General features: G+C 41.4%; 3 protein-coding genes across 6 annotated transcripts in view; 2 read left to right on the forward strand and 1 right to left on the reverse strand.

Annotated features, from left to right (window-relative positions):
* The window catches only part of PPP3R1 (protein phosphatase 3 regulatory subunit B, alpha), a 43,353-nt gene extending 38,475 nt beyond the window's left edge, over positions 1 to 4,878 (forward strand). For all 4 annotated transcript variants that reach the window (XM_086746029.1, XM_086746030.1, XM_086746031.1 and 1 more), the window contains 2 exons: positions 495 to 679; positions 2,697 to 4,878. In XM_086746029.1, coding sequence (XP_086602155.1) covers positions 495 to 679; positions 2,697 to 2,744 — 233 coding nt within the window. In that variant the 3' untranslated portion in view covers positions 2,745 to 4,878. The remainder of the gene's footprint in view (positions 1 to 494; positions 680 to 2,696) is intronic.
* Positions 4,879 to 6,486: 1,608 nt separating this feature from the next.
* On the reverse strand, positions 6,487 to 10,832 carry PNO1 (partner of NOB1 homolog). The gene is made up of 6 exons (XM_086744649.1): positions 10,764 to 10,832; positions 10,496 to 10,645; positions 9,358 to 9,441; positions 8,664 to 8,724; positions 7,828 to 7,945; positions 6,487 to 6,655 (listed from the first exon to the last, which is right to left on the reverse strand). Exons 1-6 carry the CDS (start codon positions 10,830 to 10,832, stop codon positions 6,487 to 6,489), a joined length of 651 nt encoding a protein of 216 aa, XP_086600775.1.
* On the forward strand, positions 10,768 to 19,250 carry DNAAF10 (dynein axonemal assembly factor 10). Its single transcript, XM_086746020.1, has 8 exons — positions 10,768 to 11,382; positions 12,208 to 12,308; positions 13,371 to 13,501; positions 13,979 to 14,080; positions 15,385 to 15,500; positions 15,864 to 15,998; positions 17,507 to 17,604; positions 18,342 to 19,250. The coding sequence occupies exons 1-8, from the start codon at positions 10,831 to 10,833 to the stop codon at positions 18,547 to 18,549; spliced, it is 1,443 nt and encodes a 480-aa protein (XP_086602146.1). The 5' UTR covers positions 10,768 to 10,830; the 3' UTR covers positions 18,550 to 19,250.
* Positions 19,251 to 20,436: the final 1,186 nt, after the last annotated feature.

The raw sequence follows: 20,436 nt of genomic DNA on the forward strand, positions 1-20,436 counted from the left end.
TAAGACATAAGTTTAGGAAAGGAATCTGCTGTGCTGAAATGTTTAAAAATAAATTCAGTCTTAATGCCAAATTGTTTGCAGCAAATGAACCAGGTGGGGTTTTGATTCATCTGTTCCCTAGAAGTTTGCAATTTTTTCTACTTGCAAATGAGCTGCTACCTGGGTGCTTTACTTGTGCTGAAGATTTTCCAGTTCAGTGTTTACAGAGGTCTTTTACTGCTTGTGCTAAACCAATTTCAACTGACATTTCTAAAATGAGCTTTTTTCTTTTAAATTCGATAGTAGCAGCATTCACTGTATTGTTTTTGATGTTTTGTGTTTTTCAGGGTGAAATGGAAAGGCTGCTAGAAATATCACTTAAAATGCAGCATTTTTCTCAGTTTGTGCAGGATTGTTATCGCTTATTGTTAATGCAAAGCACATGAGTGTATAGTGCTCTTTTCCAACCACATTTGTTACTGAAAGTTTTACATACGTATATTTTACTTCTGCAGTTGCTTTTCGCATTTACGATATGGACAAAGATGGTTATATCTCAAATGGAGAGCTCTTCCAGGTGCTGAAGATGATGGTTGGGAACAATCTCAAAGACACTCAGTTACAGCAAATTGTAGATAAAACCATAATTAATGCAGATAAGGATGGTGATGGAAGAATATCCTTTGAAGAATTCTGTGCTGTAAGTAACCTCTAAAGAGAACTTCGATAATTATGAATTTTTAAAAAAAGGAGGAAAAATAATAAAACAGTATAAAGGGTAAGATTATACAAGCAGAGTGTTTCTTCCATCCTGGCAACAGTCACACTTTGACACAGCTTTATTATAAGATGGTGTCATCGTCTTGTGGCTTCCAGTAGAGCAATGTGTGTCATGACACATGAGCAAGCCATGAATCTGTTCCTTCAGGACGCAGACTTTCCCATTGAGTCTGGCGTGCCTGAAGACTGCTTCATTCAGAGCACAGTAACTTTTCCAAAGTGATCTCCATGTCACTTTATGACATACTAAATGCAAGACCAGTTCTAAAAATGCTTCAAACCACTTGAAAGCTGTAAAGCCAGAGTACAACATAGCTTATCTCTCTTTCAAAAAGTGTCACTGTCAGGGTGGTGCGAGCAGGGGGGAGAGAGGTGTGTTCCACAGAGGTTAACTTCAGGTTAATCTCTCTAAACTAGGTGTCTGCTCCCAGTCACCCTTCAGAAAGGTTTATCTGTGCAGGCTGTGGAGAGAGCCTGGGGAGATTATCACCATCTGCAGAACATGGGGATTTTACAAAGGCCAGGGTCGCTGGATTTGTCAGTTACAGGGAGAGTAACCTCTCAAGGGCTGCTTTTGAGACAGCACAAACGCTTGAAAAGGCACATTTTAAAAACTGTGGGTATTACTGAGCAGAATGCTTGAATGTAGTGCTTGAGACTTGAAATTGGGTGATTTTTCACCTATCTTGTAGATTTCTTTAATTAGTTGACAGCAAGTTTTAAATTCCTTCTCTTTAAAAAAAAGGTAAATGACACATTGAAATATTTTAAAATCTCAATGATGAGTGTTTACGCATTAATTTTAAATGGTGTATTAATAAACATACACCATTATGTTAGTGCTGCTACTGGGTAGCACAGTTTGAGTCAAGAGGCACTCAAGCATTGCTTTTGTTTCCTGCTCTTTGAATTTAAAACTTCCGTTCAAACATAACTTGTTCATACTCGTGATCAATGCAAGTTCTAAAAGAAAGGGGAAAAAAAATCTGCCTTCCCCCAAAGCAAAATAGAACTATTTTTTCCATATGTTTTTTTTTAGAATTTAGTTGTTTTTCTGGCATCATGTGAAAATCCATGGTCATGGGCAAAGAACTCAGAATGAGTTCTTCCTTGCCCACAGCAGCCTGCAAACACCCGGATTAGATTTTTCTTGCACAGAGCCATCTTCTAGCCATCCGTCGAATATAATGTTGCCTTTTATTTTGTCCTGGAGCTTCTGCCCAGACTTCCTCTCTTACACTACTATTTGATTTTCCTCTTCCTTTCTTTTAATTTCTTCAGTTTTCATTAACCTCCTGACAAGAAACCTTTCATTTGTACAGTCTCTTATCCCCTTCCCTCTCTTGCGTTTTACCTTCTTTTTAATTTTGTGCCATCTACCTAGAAAAATACTTCTTCCGTGGCATTTGGCCTTTGAATTTTGATTCTATATTCTAAAAGGTTCCACTTACATGGCACGTTTCTTCCTTTCTCTGTGCATTAATTGTACATACACCTTTGAACACTGGTAGTTGCTTTTTTTTTTTTTTGGATGCATGCAGTTTTGTCAGAAATGCTGTTACCTTTCCTAAGGCCCTTTGCTTCTCAGGTAAAGACGCAGGGTTTTACAGGGTGTATTAGCAGTGAAGTTAGCATTTCATTTAACATGCAGGAACATGACAGAATATGAGATGAGAGAGGAAAGCCAAAATGGTGTTATTTGTACTGTTTTTTTTTCAGGCCCTTGAGTGTGTAAATTGTCCTAATATAATTGCCTTGGGTAATACATAATTGGTTCATATATCTCACAGCACTTGTGCAATGTAAATTAGTTTGAAGAGGCCAGGGAAGTACTGTCATTACAATCGACCCGAATGCATTTTCCGAATAAAGTGTGTTCTTTGTATCTTGCTAACTTTCAATTCTCATCTATTTATGAACTCTTATTTTTCTCCTAGGTTGTAGGAGGCCTAGATATCCACAAAAAGATGGTCGTAGATGTGTGACTCTGTAGGGCACCACCCAACACTTTTGCTTTCTTCTCCATCTCTGAAGATCTGCTCAAGACGTCCAGCAATGCTCTCTGTGTATTTAAATGGAAGTATTTTCTCTGTGAAGCCACATTTTCCAACATGAGCCTCATGAAGCCAACTAAGTGTTATTGAACTTTTATTCTCTCAATAACTCAGTGTAGCACTTTAAAGTCTGAAGGACAGCAAAGATGGAAAGAGCATATCAGTGTGGTGGAGAAAGGGAAGGGGTTGGCTTTTTAATTTATTTTTCTTCATCTTTTATAACAAGGAAATATCTATCTATATATATATGTGTGTGTGTGTATTTATATATAGATATATATGTAGCTTTCTATATGTAGTAGGTAGGTGGGCTTTAATTTAATATACTTGATTCAGAAACAAAACTAGAGTACAAAGTGCCAAGCAGAATATTAACAGTTTTCAATATATGGATATACATCCTTACTTTTATTTCACACAGTTTTATATATATAGTAGAAGAATGTAAAATTTTAACTGGGTGTTAGGTCAACTCTTTTCCTTTTCCTGTGACTGTTCAGATGTTTCTATATATTGACTGGCTGACAAAGCGTTGCTTCTTATTAATTCACCTTAATTACATTTTTTTTGTAACACAGGAGACTAAGTTTATTTATACCTGTTAATATATTACCAGGGACTGTGTCTCTTTGCTAAATAACTTAGTACAGTTCTACTTAATATGAGAATATAGTTTAATGCTACTGCCAAGAACTAGCCCTCGTGTGCATGTAGTAACTGCAGAACGCTAGATTCGTCACCTAGGAATGCGGAGCTGTCACAGCTGTCCTGAAGTTAAGGCAAATCTGCTTTCTGGATTCCCTTTAGATACAGCTGCTCAAGGTGTTTGATGCATTCATGATTTTCTCTTCTGCTTAGCTTAATGAAATTAGGATCGACATAACTGTGCAGGATTCCCATCTACTTATTTTATACAGTACTTAGGTTATAAAATGTTCTTGCCATTTAAATTCTGTTGTTTCAACCATGGTAGTTTCCCCTCTGCATTTAAAGAATACTACAGGTAGCATAAATAACTGGTAATATTTTATATATATATATGTATATAGGATTCGTACAGGAGGAAAATCTTGTTACCCTATGCCATAGAGGAGGAAAACTTCACACTATCTAAATTTATACCTCTTGCGGTTCTCCAGTCCTTTGCCTGGAGAATTTTTTTCTTTTCTAGATTTGTCCATATCATAATTTGTAACCGATGGTAACTTGATATATTTGTGTGATATAAAAGTAGCGAGCCATGTTTTGCAACTTTATATCATCCCTTCCCTTTTCTGCAATGGTACTATTGGCTGGAAGAAAAACATTTACTAGATTTTTTAGAACAGTACATCTTTCCTGTATAGTAGTTTTTCTATTAAAAAAAAAAAATTGTTTTATAATCAGCAGTGGAGAGTGCAGGTTGTCTGAACCTACTCCAATCGAGCACCTGTCTGCCATAGCTGTTCCTTCAACTGAGTGCTGCACATCATGGGCTCTGTCTGTGAGAGAGAAATCCAGGTGCTTGGTGTCCTTGCATGACATGAAGTTTTGCATGTAGATCGATTTAAAATGTTCCTCTTGTTTACATAATTTGCATAATTTAAAAGATAATGTTGCCAAACTTTGGTAAATGTTAATGTTCAAAACAAAAATCTCCACTACATGTAACTTTCCTTCCTCTGGATCAGTACGTGGCTTATAATCCCAGCCAGTGGTTGTATCTGTTCCAGTGTCAACTGCCATGTGCTCTGCTTCAAGAGGGAACTAGTCTTTTGTGAATTTTTTGTACATAAGTATTTGTTACAAACATTTTAGCAAATGCTTTCAACTTCTCTTACTTGCTTGTGCATATCTTGGCTGGCATTATAGAAATTAGTGCTAATGTTATTTCCTTAGGGGGATTGGAAGGGGAGGGATGAGTTTGTTTTTGGTTTTTTTTGGTTTTTTTTTTTTTTTTAGTTTGTGTGGGGAAAAATGATTTACGTTGAATGTTTATTTTTTCCTCTGCATGCTACATCATATGTTGTGGGAACTATAAGAACCTTCATACTATATGAATACAAAATAAAATATTTGAACCTTGGCTGGGGTGCTTCAGTACTTCCCTGGACCTTTCCTGTTCAACTTAAGGCAGCTCTGCACTCTGCTGTAAAGAAAAGAAAACTACTTGTTCATAGTTTTTGTCCCCTCTTCGATTATAAGGATATCTTGAAAAAATGTACAGGGTGCAGACAGTCCCTTGAATACTTCCAGGCTTCATTTCAGTGTTTCTTTTTCTTAAAGGCACATCTGGTTCTTTTTGCTAAATGTCCAAATTGGATACTGTACCTTGTTTAAAGTCCTAATAAATTCAGAATTATTGAGGTAAGTGGAAGGTGGTTTAAAAAAACAAACCAACCAACCGAAGTCCCCTAACCGTAATGTATGTGGAGAATGAAAGGCAGCTTCTTTCTCAAGGGAATGTCCGAGACCTGATGGTGAAAACACTGCTCCCTGTAGCAGGTTCGGCCTTCACAGCTGTTTGCTGTTGCTCTCTGTGGTGCAGTTGTTCGGGTCACCTGTGTGATGCTCTTTCCCTTTCTACTGCTTTTGGTGGTATCAGTGTGCACTTGCTTTAGGACAAAGATTAGATTACTTTTGTGTGTCCTTGCCTCACTTTCCCCTTATCTTTCAAGCTGACTGAGATTTGTAAATGACATAAGCAGCCAAAGAACAGAAAATGCGCTAACTGGGTAGGTGCATGGTTTTACGTTGAGGGGCTCAAAATGGAGACACTCCTCTATACAGCTCAGACTGCTGCGAGCTGTATGTTTACAGGTAACTCAGCAAGTCTTACATCTCTTAGCCAAATTCATTCAAACCTTCAATTGCTATAATATAATCCCATCCATAAAGTGCTACACTGGAAACTCAGACTTTGAGAGAAATGCTTATTTAATTTGCTAGTGTTTTTTATAATCTTGTTTCAGTTTTTGTTGTTCACAAACCTGAACTGAACTATTTTGCAAGAGACTGTGTAACAAGTTTGGTGGGTGGGGGCAGGAGAAAAGGGGCCACGTTTAAGTCAAACTGGGACTGTGGCTGGGCTCTATCATATTTCCCCCTATTCTGTTGCACGCATGTAGAATTTTAAGGAGGGACAGCACTTCAGTTGTTTGTGCTCTGGTACACTGGCAAATACTTAACCTGGCAGCTCTTCGCTTCTCTAGGCTGCCCTTACAGATGAGTTGTCGGGGCAGGGGGGAAGTAGATGCAGATTCTAGGATTAAGTTCAAATACATTATTTACCTCTTTGTCTTCTTAAATTTTTTGTGTGATATGTTGTTCCATCAGCAGCAGAGACTGGTTGGGCAGTCTGCTGTTGCACCATGCATTCCGGTTGACTTCCTTTTTCCAGGAAGATGCTGATCCATGATGTGTGGCTATGCTGATTCCTTTAGGCTCAAAACATTAACCTCAAAGGCTTTCTGAAGTCCTAACAGCAGTCTCTTAATACTTTGATGTTCAGAAAGTCAGTAATGAAGCATGTTTTTGTTTGAGGGTAAGTTTAAACTAGCTACCTGATACAGACAACCGATTTAAAATAACTTTTAATGACTATACACAAATATTAAGTGTGCTGAAATCAGACAGCATGTCTGAAGGAAATATGACTGCACAAACAGTCCCGGTTTTCTTCTGGGCTTCCAAATCAAGCAGAAGACAGGGTGCTTCTGTAGCTCCAGGCTTCTCGTGCGTACAAGAAACCACGACTGCCAGCCCCAGTCCTTGGTGGTGCAGTCACGCTGTAGCTCAGAATCTTTCTGCTGCTCTGCTGGCCACTGCCCGAATATTGCCGTAAACTTTTGATGGGGGACTTCCTGCAGAAGAAGACACAAATTGAGTCAGCAAAGAAGATAACGTATGTCACAGAAACAGATGTTTTGCTCTCATGTCTGTGTTAAAGTGGAGAAATAAACCCATGCGTGAAAAGGATAGTCAAGCTTAGCCACCTTGAGTTAAAACTTCTGCACCCTTGGGCTTTCTAGACACTACATTCAAAATAGCCCCTCAGGGAATGCTGCAGGTATCTCAAAAAGCAGAAAGCCTTCCTTCTGCACCAGGAAGAGAGTTTTGGAGCCAGAAACCAAGCCCTGGGCTCCCTGCTTCTTCTCCAAACCTTTAAGGGCAATAAGGCAACTCCCAGCAAGCTACCCGCTCCAAATGGAGGTGTGGACACAGCAGGGAAGAAGGTAAGACCCACAGAAAGCAAGGTCTACTTATATGTAATGAAGATTAGGTAACAGGACTTACCTAAAATTAGATTGCAAATTGCTGTTCGTGCCATTTTAATGTTCTGAAAAGATCCCAAAATATGAATTTTTCTGTAAAAAGCCATAAAAGTATCATTAGTTAATGGAAAAAAAACTGTGATCACAGAATTGTAGAACGGTTTGGGGTGGAAGGGACCTTAAAGATCATCTAGGTCCACCCACTCTGCTGTGGGCAGAGACACCTTCCACTAGAGCAGGTGACTCAGAGCCCAGTCCAGCCTGGTCTTGGTGATTACACCATTAATGGAGAGCTGGAGGTTAGAGATGAAGCTGGAATTTCAGATCAGTGTACTCATTCATTTTCTGCACTTGCAAATAAAATAAAACCTCAAAACCAGAAAACCTACAACATAAAACCTGTGCTTGTCTAAGTATATTTTAAAATAAGATTTTACAACTTGCAAATTTAACAGTGCAGCAGCTTAGGAGGAAAACATTGCAGGTTTGGGGGATCAGCTTTCATCATTCATAAGAAGGAATTCTTATGCTGTGGGGAATGACTCAATTCTAGGTGTGCTGGTACCATTGTTGTTGTTCTCACTACAAAAGGTCAAATACTCAAATAGCATTCATTAAAAACTACACTTAAATGATTTATCTTACTACTCTTCTACAAATGTTTAAAAAAAAAAAAAAATTCAAGTTATCTTTGTTCCTGGAAGAGGCCATGGATTGGGTGAGGGATTGCTCTGCCTAAAAGGATGTCAGTCAATACTTACGCGTCAGCAAGAACAATTCGTGTCCTGGTTACGTTTTCTATAGTGAATTTTGTTTTTCCGCCTTTCCCTGCTATTCTGCCTATTGCTCTTGATAGATGGTCTCCTTTCAAGGGTTTGACTAAAATGAGAGTAAGATGCTCAGTGTATCAGCATTCCTGCAGCATTTCCCTTGTTCAAGTTACTGGAAACCACCCATTAAGTAAGAAGCAAGCAACCTGACTATAGGTGAAATGTAAAGATATATCTATATTCACCTAGGAGTGAAAATCACATCCAGAGCGGTATGCAACTATGAGGTCTTTAGCATCAGAAATTCCCACCCGGAACTGCTGTGGAAGGCGTTCCCTTTGTTACTGAGCAATTAAGACAGAGGAAAGAAACAGAGCCAGAGTGCACACAGCTTCGATGCTCTGGACAGGACTCCAAGGACAGACAGTAATACATGAAATAATAGATGTTTCTGCTGTCTACGTCCCACACCTTGCTGTCACGATACTGGGAGGAAAAAAAGCCCAGTCTGGTTTAAAAACTCTGCATGTTTTCCCCAAAATGTTCCATGTCACATCTAAGTTTAAAACATTTACACAGTGACAAAAAAAAATCACCCTCACAAAGTGACATGCTTTTAAGGATGGAGGTTTTCTTGGGACACCTTACAGCTTGAAAAGGTTGTCATTTTTGTAAGTTACTGTCTGTACCTAGACAATAATTCTGTGTAATAGCACGAAGGTTTTCCTGATCACTGAGGATAAGTGACACAAGTGGAGCAGGGGGAAAGAAACGTACTTGCAGATGGTACACACAACTACTTGAATGCTGCAGCAGAAACTACTTACCATCTGTAACTTCAAATGATTCTAGAAAAAGATCATCTAATCTGATGAGAGCAAGAGCATCCTGAAAGATTAAGAGATCTGTTATCAGCATGAGTGTTACGGTACCACCAAAGACTTGAGTGATGTTTCCTTACACGTATAAGCAGACATCAGTAGTATTTCTCCACTTAACATACTAAACAGTAGTGAGCTGAAGTTAGATCAACTTTTTTTCAGTAGCAATATAAATTTTTACTTCGTTGTAGAGAACCCTACATGTGCTCAGATGCCCCCACATTCACCCCAGACCCACCTGAAGTCAGTATGATACTGCAAAAAGGAGTTTGTTTTTTCCAAGTACAGCTTGAGTTTTTAACAGACTGATGGTTATTGACTGGGACTAAAGCAAAATGAACAGCCTCTACATGTGCAGAGCACCTCAGAGCTGAATTATCGCTTCATGCTTGCCTCTCACATACAGCTAAATGTCCTCTGTTTCATAATTTTAATTATGTGCTGTTCAAAGGTTACTTTTTTTATCCCTGCATTAGCTTAAGAAACTAGACTTCCAATCCAGTCGCAATTTCAAATGAATTTATTTCTAGAAAACCACCTAAGGATTTTTATTTCTTTCTTGCTGTGATTTGCAGAGAGCCCAATGACATCACGCAAGCATATCCCAGCAGTCTCACAGTTGAGCTGCTGGGAAACTCACCTCTACTTGAAACCCAAGTATAAATGCTTTCACAAAATCAGCCGCTTTCGTTAGAGCACTGAGATCCTTTGTCTCTGGGCAAGTCTGCAAGACAAGAAGTTATGTTTTCAAATTAAGACCATGCAAGAAGGATCAGGATTTGAAAAATCTAAGTGATAAAGGCTAGCCATAAAATAAGCCACATTCAGGTGATGCTCATATCGTGTTTGACTGAAAGACCCAAGCGATAAACTCTGTGCTTTCTTAGAATGTTGGCCCTCAACCACAAGACTGCAACAACTACCACAGCCTGTGTTTGGAGGGGAGGGAAAAAGAGAAACTGCTGAAAATCCCCATCACGACTGACTGAGGAGAACCCTTTTTAGGAAAAAAAAAACAGCCAGCCAAACACACACCCCCAAACCCCAAACTAAACTGCAACATGGAGCAGGAGAAAAAGAGAGGAGGGTAATGGCAGGAGACAGCTTGAGCAGGGAAAGTTATTCTAAAGACCATATCCTAAAGATATTATAGCAGGTAATTAGAAACCAGATAGGTTCAATAAAACATGCGGGACAAGAGAAAGATTAACAAGATATTTGGAGCAGGACCAAATCAACCTGACACATCAGCCAGTGCTGGGAGTGGTTTTTTTCACTCCCCTGCCAGCAGAGGCCACAGGATTTGCTGTCGGGAACATTCCTTCAGCTCATGTCCTAAAACTGGGCCACAGCATTCCTCTGCTACCAGTGCAAAAGTCTGTGCACAGCTGCATTTACAGATCTGAACAGGGACAACTTAGAAAAGAGGATGCCCAAAATTGTCACGTTAACTATTTAGTAGCCTTAAATCGCTGGAAAACATCCCACTCCAGTATCATGTCTAACACACAGACTAAGATTCTTCCTTAATTCTCAAGCTTATGCTGGCCCTTCTAGAAGAGATTAACTCTCCTAAATTTCGCTTGCATTAACTATTTGTTTCTAAGCAGTAACTGTCAGATTTTATTCTGATCCCCAGTGAGGATTTTCTGGTTAGGTGAAACCCCGCAGCTGCCATTTTCCCGAGCTTTATGGGGGATTAATGACGCTTCCCCAGCCTTTAACTGGCGGAACCAGCCACCTACGGGGAGAGGGTATTAGCTGGGAAAGCTCTTTACCTTGATTTCCACGTTCCTGGTTTTCAAATTAAACCTGATCTGGAGCTGCAAGTGCTCCACGATAGGCGTGAATATTTTCATCCAGTTCTCTTTTAACGGAGTGTACCTGTTGGCCGGCACCGGAATCTTCCTCATTTCGCCTTTTCCAACCTAAAGGGAAAGAGAGAGGGCGGTGAAGCACGGACGGGCCGAGAACCGGACACCGTTCCGAGTGCCACAGGGCCAAGTCCCCCCCCCGGTTTTCGGTTCCCCCCCCCGCTGTTTTTACCCCGAGGGCGTCGGCGGCCACCGGCGGGAAGGCCGGCCTCTTGCTGGGCCGCGGCTCCGCCGTGTCCATGGCGGCCCCCGCCTCCTCCCTGCCCGCGGCCGCCCGCCGCTTCCGCCGGCTCCGCTTGGACGAGACGCTGGTGAAGCCGCCCTCGCCCGCCGCCGCTGCCGCCTCAGTCTCGGTCTCCATGGCGACGGCCGGGGAGAGCCGTTGGAGGGAGCGGGGCAGCAGTTGGAGTGCGGGTCCACGTGCCCCGCAGCCGCTCGTCCGGAAGGGCCCGCACCGCCCACTTCCGCCTCGCCTTCCCCGCTTCCTGCGGTGCCCGCGGCGGCTGCCGGAGCACGGGGAGAGGGGGGGGGGGGTGGCTCGGTCGGTCGGTCAGCCGGCGGGGCGGGCGCTCCGGCGAGGGGAAATGGCGGCGACGACGACGACGACGACGACGGGGCTGGAGCGGCCGCAGGTGGTGGCGCACGCGCAGCAGGCGTTGGCCTACACCCTGTTCGACTGCAAGTGGGTGCCCCGCAGCGCCCGCCTCCTCTGCCTGGGCAGCGCCGCCCGCGGCACCGGCCTCATCCAGCTCTACGAGCTGCGGGGCGGCCGCCTGGCCCTGCTGCGGGAGGTGAGCGGCGGCGGGGCGGGGCGGGGGGTACACAGCCCCCCAGCGTACCCGGCCCCTCCGCGGGGACTCCTCTCTCGGGGCGGGGGAAAGTGGGACGTGTCGAGACCCAGCCCAGCGGGACTCGGCGGCGGGAAAAAAAAAAAAAAAAATTGGAAGAAAATCAGGATGCGGGGCCTGGGTTGCCTCTTAAACCCGCGAATCCCGTAACTGGTCTCGCTCTGTTTACTCGCGTCTGCGCGCGTTGGTTTGGTGCTGTTTGCGTTACAGGCTCTGGGCTCCGGTTGTGTTTGTTTTTTTCGGAGTTTGCCTTTTTTTTTTTTTTTTTACCCCGAACTGACCTTTGAGGATTTGCGAATTTTCAGGGGTAACAGCGCCTCAGGTGCGTGAAGCCCCACGGTGTCTCGGCCTCGGCGGTGCGGGATGGGGCCCCGCCGCAGCGCAGCCCGGGGAAGGGCTGAGCGCTCCCCGCCCCCCGGGGCTCCAGCGGGGCTCTGGGGAGAGCGGGGGTCCCCTCTGCCTTGTGTCTGTAAATCGGGAGAGGCAGCACCCTCTGAGCAGCGAAAGCAAGCTGAGGTGGGAGGTTTGCTTGTTTGTGTGGGGGGGGTTGGTTTTTTGTTTTTTTTGTTTTAAGACTTAAACTGAAGTCTCTGCTTTTCTCACACCAAGAAATAAGCACAAAGTGTAATTTGCCTTCGAATGGCGTTTTTGATTGTATTTTACACCACTGACATCTGCTACCCCCGGACTGTCAAGAGACTGCTGCCGCAGTCTGCGGTTGTGTTGCGTTTTCCATGTGCTGACACAGAATGTATCCTTTTTTAAAAGATTGAAAAGGCTAAACCTATAAAATGTGGAACTTTTGGTGCTACATCTCTCCAGCAAAGATACTTGGCTACAGGAGATTTTGATGGAAACCTTAACATTTGGTAAGCGCACGTATTCTTTTGCAGCTCTTTTAGGTGATGTTGTGTGTGTCTGAACTGGTGTGTCTGTGCCTGGCTGGCTTTTGTACGAGTTGCTCTCTGTGCTGCATGTGGTTGGGACCCAGTCATAAGCTTTGGTGGCTACTACTGGATAGGGACGTGCCCGTTCTGTAAAAACAATATGAATTCATCAAAATGATTTAATTCAGTGCTGTTCCGCTTGCATCTTCTGTGTGCGGCTGCAAAAACCTGTTAAACTTCTACTAGGTCCGCTTCTCAGAAGAGGCTTTTGGATGGATGCATGAGTACAAACAAGAGGTGGTGTTCAACCTAAATTTGGTTAATACGTAATAATACATATTTTTAATGTTGAGGTTTCAAGTATTTTTTCAGGTCCTTGAACGATTTATATAATCAATTTGTGTAGGTAAACTGATTATGGAATAAAGTTATACAGTAAAAGGGGGTATTTTATTATTCTTGTTGTTGTTATTATAATATTCCCCTTTTTGAGGAACTACTGGTTTGATTTTGTTGGAATAGCAAGAATGACATGGATTAGTCACTAGCTGAATTTTAAAACAGAATTCTGAACGATTCTCAAAGGATGAGAATCAAGGGGGAAGAACCATGAAACCCACAGTTGGGTGCAACTTTCATTTGAAGCTGAGGAGCAGCAGTCAGAGCTAGGTGGGGATCAGTGAATAAGGCCATTCTGTATACTTACTGAAAGTCAAGCTAATTGGAGCGTTTCGAGCTCTAGCGTGATTCATTTTGAGCCCCACATAAAAAAAAATTATTCTTAAGGGTTGCTGTGGTGAATCCCACAACTGCCTTTACAAACAGGGAAGTCCAGAACTAAGCAAAAACTTTCAGACCGGTCTAAAGCAGTAGCCAGAGAAGGAATCGAACAAAGACTACTGGTTCTTAATGGCAGTATCCTTATTTTGTTCCTGCTGTTGATCTCAGCTTATATAACTTGTGCTCAAGTTTCCTCTCATTTTTACACAAATCCCGAGTGTCAAGGAAAATGCCGTGTTACCTGTTCTTTTCTTTCTTGCCTAGGAATTTAGAAGCTCCTGAAATACCCCTGTATTCTGTGAAAGGTCATAAGGAAATCATAAACAGTATAGATGGTGTAGGTGGCTTAGGAATTGGGGAAGGTGCACCAGAAATTGTGACTGGCAGTCGAGATGGTGAGTTAGCGAACTCTGCAAGTCTTTTCAGTTATTCTGAGAAAGTAGTCTGCAAGCTTTGATGGCAGGGCACAGCCTGCCATCTGAACTAGTTACAAATCCGTTGCAACTAGTTCTTCATGTGCTGTCTTTTGAATCTTGCTTGGGATACATTTTCTCCAATTCTTTTAGAAGCTGTAGATAAGCAAAAGATACTGTTGTCACTGAGCATGGGATAGAAGGAATATGAAGCAGAATAAATGCAAAATATTAGCTAAAGAATATAGCCTTAACAAATACTTTTGCTTTGTTTCTGGTTTGTTTGGTTTTTTGTTTTTTTTTTTTCTATCTGCTAAATGCAGTCTGGCTTTCTGGAATTGAAAGAGGTGCTCCTGTGTTTTGAATGATCAGGCTGAAAAGCAAAGGGCCTTCCCTGGGAAGAGGAACGCGACATGACAGCATATCCATAATACAAAATCCCTTGTCCTTTTTTCACAGGAACTGTGAAGGTGTGGGACCCGAGACAGAAAGATACTCCTGTCGCTAATATGGAACCTGTGCAGGGGGAGAGCAAAAGAGACTGCTGGACAGTAGCATTTGGTAATCTATCAGATGATAACCATTCTTGCCTCTAATATGCCTCTGCTTTGCTGATTTTCAGAGTATTTCACAATGTGATGGAATAGTTTATCTTGTATGGACCAATCAGTAGCAAGTTGTGCTTTTCAGTGTTGTCAAATTTATGTGTTTTGAATGTGTTTTTCAAAAGAAGCCAATTTTGTGGTGGCTTGGTTTTGGACTCATTCTTGTATCACCTCTGGTCAATCCTGTCACAGATAAGCTGTACAAGCTTTATTTCTGTGCCTAGGAATGTAAAAGCAGTATATCCAGCTGCGTTGTCCTGACGGAGTGTAAGTGCTGCAGTGCACAAGGAACCAGTCGCTGTTGTAGCATAGCTCCAGCTGTCAAGCATTAAGGCATTAATTTAAGAGAGGATCCTTGAAGCTAAGAGCTGATCAAAGACAACAGAGATGCTTGATGTCTGCTCTGCATTTTTCCTTTGGACAGAACAAACTGCCTGTGTCCTACACAAGCTGGTATTTCTGGTTTAGCTCAATTTTTGCCTCCAGAGTCAGGGAGTGAGTTTTACAAACTGCTAATAAGCGCATGGATTATCATAACAAAATTGATAATAAGGAGAGGACATTTCCTGGCAAGTAGGTGCAACTCTAATGCTCTTTACTATTGATATTTTTGTCTTCTGCTTTGATGAATGGAGAAAAAGGTGGCCTCATACTTTCTTCAATTTTATTTTGAGCTACTGAAGCTTGAGCCAAGGCAAGGTTCATCTTGAACTATGTGCCCTGTGCTAACTTATTTCAGACACTGATGTGCTTCCTGGGTCCTGTCAGCCGAGAGTTCTTGAAGGCAGGCTTCTGCATCTGTCTAGTGATGTCTAGAGTCTGTATCTGCAGAAGAGTCCTCTTGTCTCACTAACATTTCATGCTTGAGAGGCTGGTTAAGGAACCGCTGAACCGTGTTCCATCCCAGTCCTGTGGTGCTGTCTGGGGAGCATGGTTTATAGCAGATGAAGATATAGAGAAGGAATGTACTTGTTGTATAGGTTTACAAGAACAGTGTGCAGTACTTATACTGCCTCAATCGCACAGACTTTGATAGGGGGAATAAGAATTTTTTTCATATTTTTAAAAGAAACAGACTGCCAGTTTTGAAGCTGTGTACACCTTTCAGATTTGAAAACCAGCCTGTTCATTAAATTTTAATATCCCAGTAGTAATACATTTCTGGCATAAATGTCAGTTGAAATTGCAGGCTTAGGAAGCCTGAAATTTTCAGACTGAAGAGGGTTTCTGTGTTCTGATTAATTCTTTCTCTGCGTCCAGGCAATGCTTACAATCAAGAGGAACGTGTTGTATGTGCTGGATACGACAATGGGGACATTAAATTGTTTGACTTAAAAACCATGTCACTACGATGGGAGACCAATATTAAGAATGGGGTAAGGAAACTGTAAAATTATTTTTAATTCCAGCTCCTATGCAGGGTGGAGAAATTAAAAGGCTTCTGTCTACCCAAAATCTACCCAGAAGAGTTTTCTGCTGAGACTATATCGAGGAATTGTTTTCTTTAAGTTCAGCAAATTGTGCTCCTCAAGTTCTTGGTCTGGATAACATGGGGCATGTTAACAGGAAACTATTTCAGTGGATTCATGTTTTCAGATGATTTTGTTATTTCCCAGTTTGTGATGTTGTCATTGTAAAAATAACCAATGATTCATGTGTATTTACAAATCACAAGTGCTACATTTTTTTTAGGAGTTGCTAAATTTCAAGGCTGAATGTATTTGTTTTAATATTTCCAGGTTTGCAGTGTGGAGTTTGACAGAAAAGATGTAAATATGAACAAGCTAGTGGCCACATCGCTTGAGGGAAAATTTCATGTTTTTGATATGAGAACTCAGCATCCAACCAAAGGTTTTGCTTCTGTTTCAGAGAAGGTATGGGGAGACAGATAACCTCTTATGAAGAGATGGACTTTTTGAATATATATAGTGTCGAAGTACTGCAGGTCTAAAACTATTGTCTGTGATAGGTAATAGATGCCCAGGTTACTGGGGCACAAGCCGTGTGTAGCATGGCTGGTGTGGCCCCGGGTGCAAGCACTGAAAGGGGTCTTGTGCATCCAGCTGCCAGCACTCACCTGGGTTTCATCCCTTTTCTAACCTGGTATTTGGGCTTCTCTGGACTTTGGGTCCTGTTGCAGTTGTACCTCTGTGCACCCAGCTGTGCCCCTAGTCTGGGAGTCGTCTTTATTGGAGGCCATATTAAATTGTGATGAGCATGCAGATGCAAATCTTAAATATATCCCAAAATAAAACAAGCTCTTTGCAAACACTTTTCATCCTGTGGTCACCAGACTTCGTGTGAGTCATAGAAATAATTAGTTTTTCTTCGGAACCAAACGTTTTTGGATTGGGATATTGAGTGAGCGAAAGGATATATAGGAGAGACATTGTGGCCTGGAGGCTGTTAAATATGGAAAACACAACCTTTTTTCCATCTGTGACCACTGTGTTGGTTAGTATAAGTTCTTTATAAAGCAGTTTTTTTGTTTTTTGGGTTTTTTTTTGGTTAGTGAACAAAATCTGATGGTAATTAGAGAAAAGGAACTTTTCTGGTGAAGTTCTCCAAGACTGCCTAAATGAGAAAAAGCTGAGTTTCAACTTAATATCTTTCCATTAATGTTTTACATACCACCATTCAAAGCAGATAAAGATGTTGGAAGTACTTTGATTAGATAACACAAAAGTATGTACTGAATTAGTGTTGGAAAAAATCAAAATGTGAAAGTGTAATCTCTTATCTTTCATTCACTGCTTTTAAGCTTTTCCTTTTGGACATTTGTAGATGGATACGCATTAAGTCAGAGTGTGTGTTGGAGTTTTTCCTTAAGTGATTTCTCTTGCTATGTGATCGTGCTGTTCCCTGGCTGAGATTTAGATTTGAATTGTAGATTCCTTTGCACAGTGTTTGTAGTCTATTCCCTTTCAGTACTGATTTTAAGAGATGTCAGACTGTGAAATTAACCTTGTGGTGACTGTCACCTACGAGCCTGAGAATCCTGTAGCTGTAGAGCAGTTGGCTTATGCAGCTACTTTACCTCTCTTTAACCTTGCTCACATGGCCGGTCTTGAAGAAGCTGAAGTACCAGTGAGTGTTAGCCTTGGCGGGGCTGCTGCCTTATCCCTGTGGAAGAACGGGATGCACTGGAGGCCTGACTGGGCTTCTCCTGTGCGGGAACTGGCTGCTCCTGTGGCAGCAGGTCACAAGGCTGGAGGAAGGGAAGGTACCTTAGAACACAGGTTCCAATACTCACCATGGGGGAAGGCCAGGCTCTCTTTATGCAAGTAATTGCCATTTAAGATTCAGTGTCTTTTCTTGTGAAGCTGATCTGTAACTGGCTTCTATACAATGCTGATTTTTTATTTTTTTTTTTAATTATTAGGCACAGAAATCTACCATATGGCAGGTTCGGCACCTACCGCAAAACAGGGATATATTTATGACAAGTGGAGGAGCTGGAAGCCTTCATCTCTGGAAGTAGTAAGTGATCGCTCTCCAGCCTGCAACAGGAGAAATAAGAAACCAACCATTTAATGTTTTAAGAAATAATCTTCCTAAAAATGATGAGTGGGGTCCTGCTTCCAACCTCAGAATATCTAGTTGAAATTGTTGCTTACAAATGCAGTAGAAAGGGTGATTTCTGTGTCAGTTCTTGATCTGGAATCCTGAATTAGTCCCTAAAAGAATGTGAGAACAACATAAGTGAATTTCGCCCTTGTCACTTTTTGTAATACAATCAAGGTCTAATTATATCCTTGGTTAACAAGGTGATAAATGGAAGAAAATTATTACTTAAAATTCTTATGTGGTAGCAGTTATGTCTGAGAAGAATATTGAAAGCCTGGACTTTTAATGTTTCTTAGGTGTACATCTTCTTACATTACATGGCAAAATAATTTAATCATCCGACATGCAGTGAGGTAGGTGCATTAAGTTTCAGAGGGATAGCTGAGATGAAATTTTCTTGCCTTTGGCAAAAGCCAAACAGTTAAGAAATGAAGGGCTATAGGAGAGAGGTGTCAGGATTCAAAACTCCTGCCTCGTTTTTTCTTTCATAAAATATTTACTAAGTATGCAGTGTGGATATTGCTGGATATGATTATTCATTATTTATTTCCCTTATCTTGAGAACAGAGGAAACCCTTATTTTGAAAATAGAGGATAATCATGTGTTTGTATCAATAAATTCTAAGTGCATGGTTTTTTTTTATTGCCAGTGAGTACCCAGCTCAGCGCTCGAAGAAGGATTCTGAAGGAGCTGAGATGGGGGTGGCAGGTTCTGTCAGCCTCCTGCAGAATGTGACTCTGTCAACGCAGCCGATTTCCAGCCTAGACTGGAGCCCTGACAAAAAGGGACTGTGTGTTTGTGGTGCCTTTGACCAAACTGTGAGGGTGCTGATAGTTACAAAGCTTAACAAAGTTTGACAGGAAAACTAAAATTTCTGATAAGAAGGCAATATGGTTTGCAGTCTGTAAATATGAGAGGGAGAGCTCTCCTGTTTCTAATTTAATTTCTCCCTTATTAAAACTGGATCAAAGAAATAGAAACCAGATCTTTCTATTGAAAGTTCAGATACGTGCTGGTAGAGTTGTTTGACTGATTGTGCCGCAATGGCTCAAAGTTGCCAGGGCACAAAACTTTCACCTAGGAATGTGAATTTACATTTAAAATAAAATGTGCCTTTGTGTTAACGCAACCTGTAATTTCAGAAATCGCTTTTAAATTGTTTGTGTTCAATTTAATCGCAGTGCAAATCTGATCTGTTCACACTTGTTAAATGGTTTGGCTTTTTTATATATAGTGTTGCCCATGTGCATTCATGCAATGGAAACTAGTATAAACTCTGTCACAGAAACTCTGTGTTATTGGATATGTGAATTAGAATGTTTGCTAAAGAGATTTAGGATGCTTTAATACACTACGGAAGCTAAAATGAATACTGAAATATTCAGGTTTAATGGCATAAGCCTTTTATTGAAGATGATATTGAAATTAAACTATTGAGCAAAATGCACTGTTTTATTATTTTAGTTTGGTTTCATAACAAGTTTTTATGTTCTGTTGTTTTTTTATCTGTTTGTAACTTGGTATTCTGTAAATAAAATTATGTGGAGTATTGTCTTAATACGAACAAAATCTATTATTCAAACATCCAGAGATTTAGAGAAGGAATGTACTTGAATAGGTTTACAAGAACACTTTGCAGTACTTGGATAAAATGTAACTAATTTTGCAGCTCCATTCTGAAAACCTTTATAAAGGAGCCAAAGTACTGTCTTGGGTTTTTTGGGGTTTTTTTTTGTTTTTTTGTTTTTAAAGGATTCAGTATTTCTTCAAAACCTGATGTGACAGAGTAGCTTTCTTACTGTAGTTTCACCTGCACTTCTCATTGTTATCGCCCTTATCTCCAATGTGTTTTGCTTCTGATTTTACCAGTGTGTGCTGCTGCCAGTTCTTTTTTGCAGGCACATCCAGTTACTGTCCTCTATCTGTGGATATATGGTAGGAGCTTTCTTCATTTCAGGAAGCTCTAATGATTTTTGTCTGTCAGTTCTTTGTCTGGTATTAGCTTTCAGCTGACTTGTATGTGCCTATGGAAGTTTCAGGTAAAAGCATTTAACTTTTTCTGAAACCAGACTGTGATGGGAAAATTTCGGCATTGTCCTGGTTAACAACCAAAAAGCCCCCGTGTGGCCATTTGCAAAGAACCTCTGTTTTCTTAGGCTTCAGCCTGAGGAATTGGTATCTGACAAATTCAGGTGAGTCACCTGCACCACATCAAGCCTGGCCTTCCAGGGACTGTTCCTGAAACCTGCTCTGCAGGGAGAGAGGAAGAGGAAACAGCCAAATACTGAAGGTTAAGGTACGGAAAGTGGCAAATGAGGGGAGCAGTGTGGAAGCCAGGGACTACTTACTGAAAGCAGAATGGGAAACTGGGTTGAAAGGAGAGATGAGGAGCTAAGCATTATCTCTACTACCTTTCCCAAAGTTCCATGGGCCTCCAAAAGATGACATGTGTGTACCTCTGGGTACTTTAATTTTGGGATTCATTTTATTTGTTGTTTTGAAAATGAAGGAATGCATTTCCCTCCTGAGTAGCTGGGTTTCATGAAAATACATGGCAGGAGTTTGCAAAAAGCTAGGAGAGCTGGAGGGAAGTACAGATGAATGGGTAGTGCTGTCCTTGTTCAGGAAAGGTAGTGGCAGTATCTCTGTACCTAAAAAATGAAAGATAGTTACGGGCTGGAGAGAAGAGCTGTTGCTAGTGCCTGTACTATGCTGTACCTCGTCAGCAGATTGGATTTCTGCTT

This window comes from Chlamydotis macqueenii, chromosome 3, assembly GCF_036417535.1.
Source record: "Chlamydotis macqueenii isolate bChlMac1 chromosome 3, bChlMac1.mat, whole genome shotgun sequence".
NCBI lineage: Eukaryota > Metazoa > Chordata > Aves > Otidiformes > Otididae > Chlamydotis > Chlamydotis macqueenii.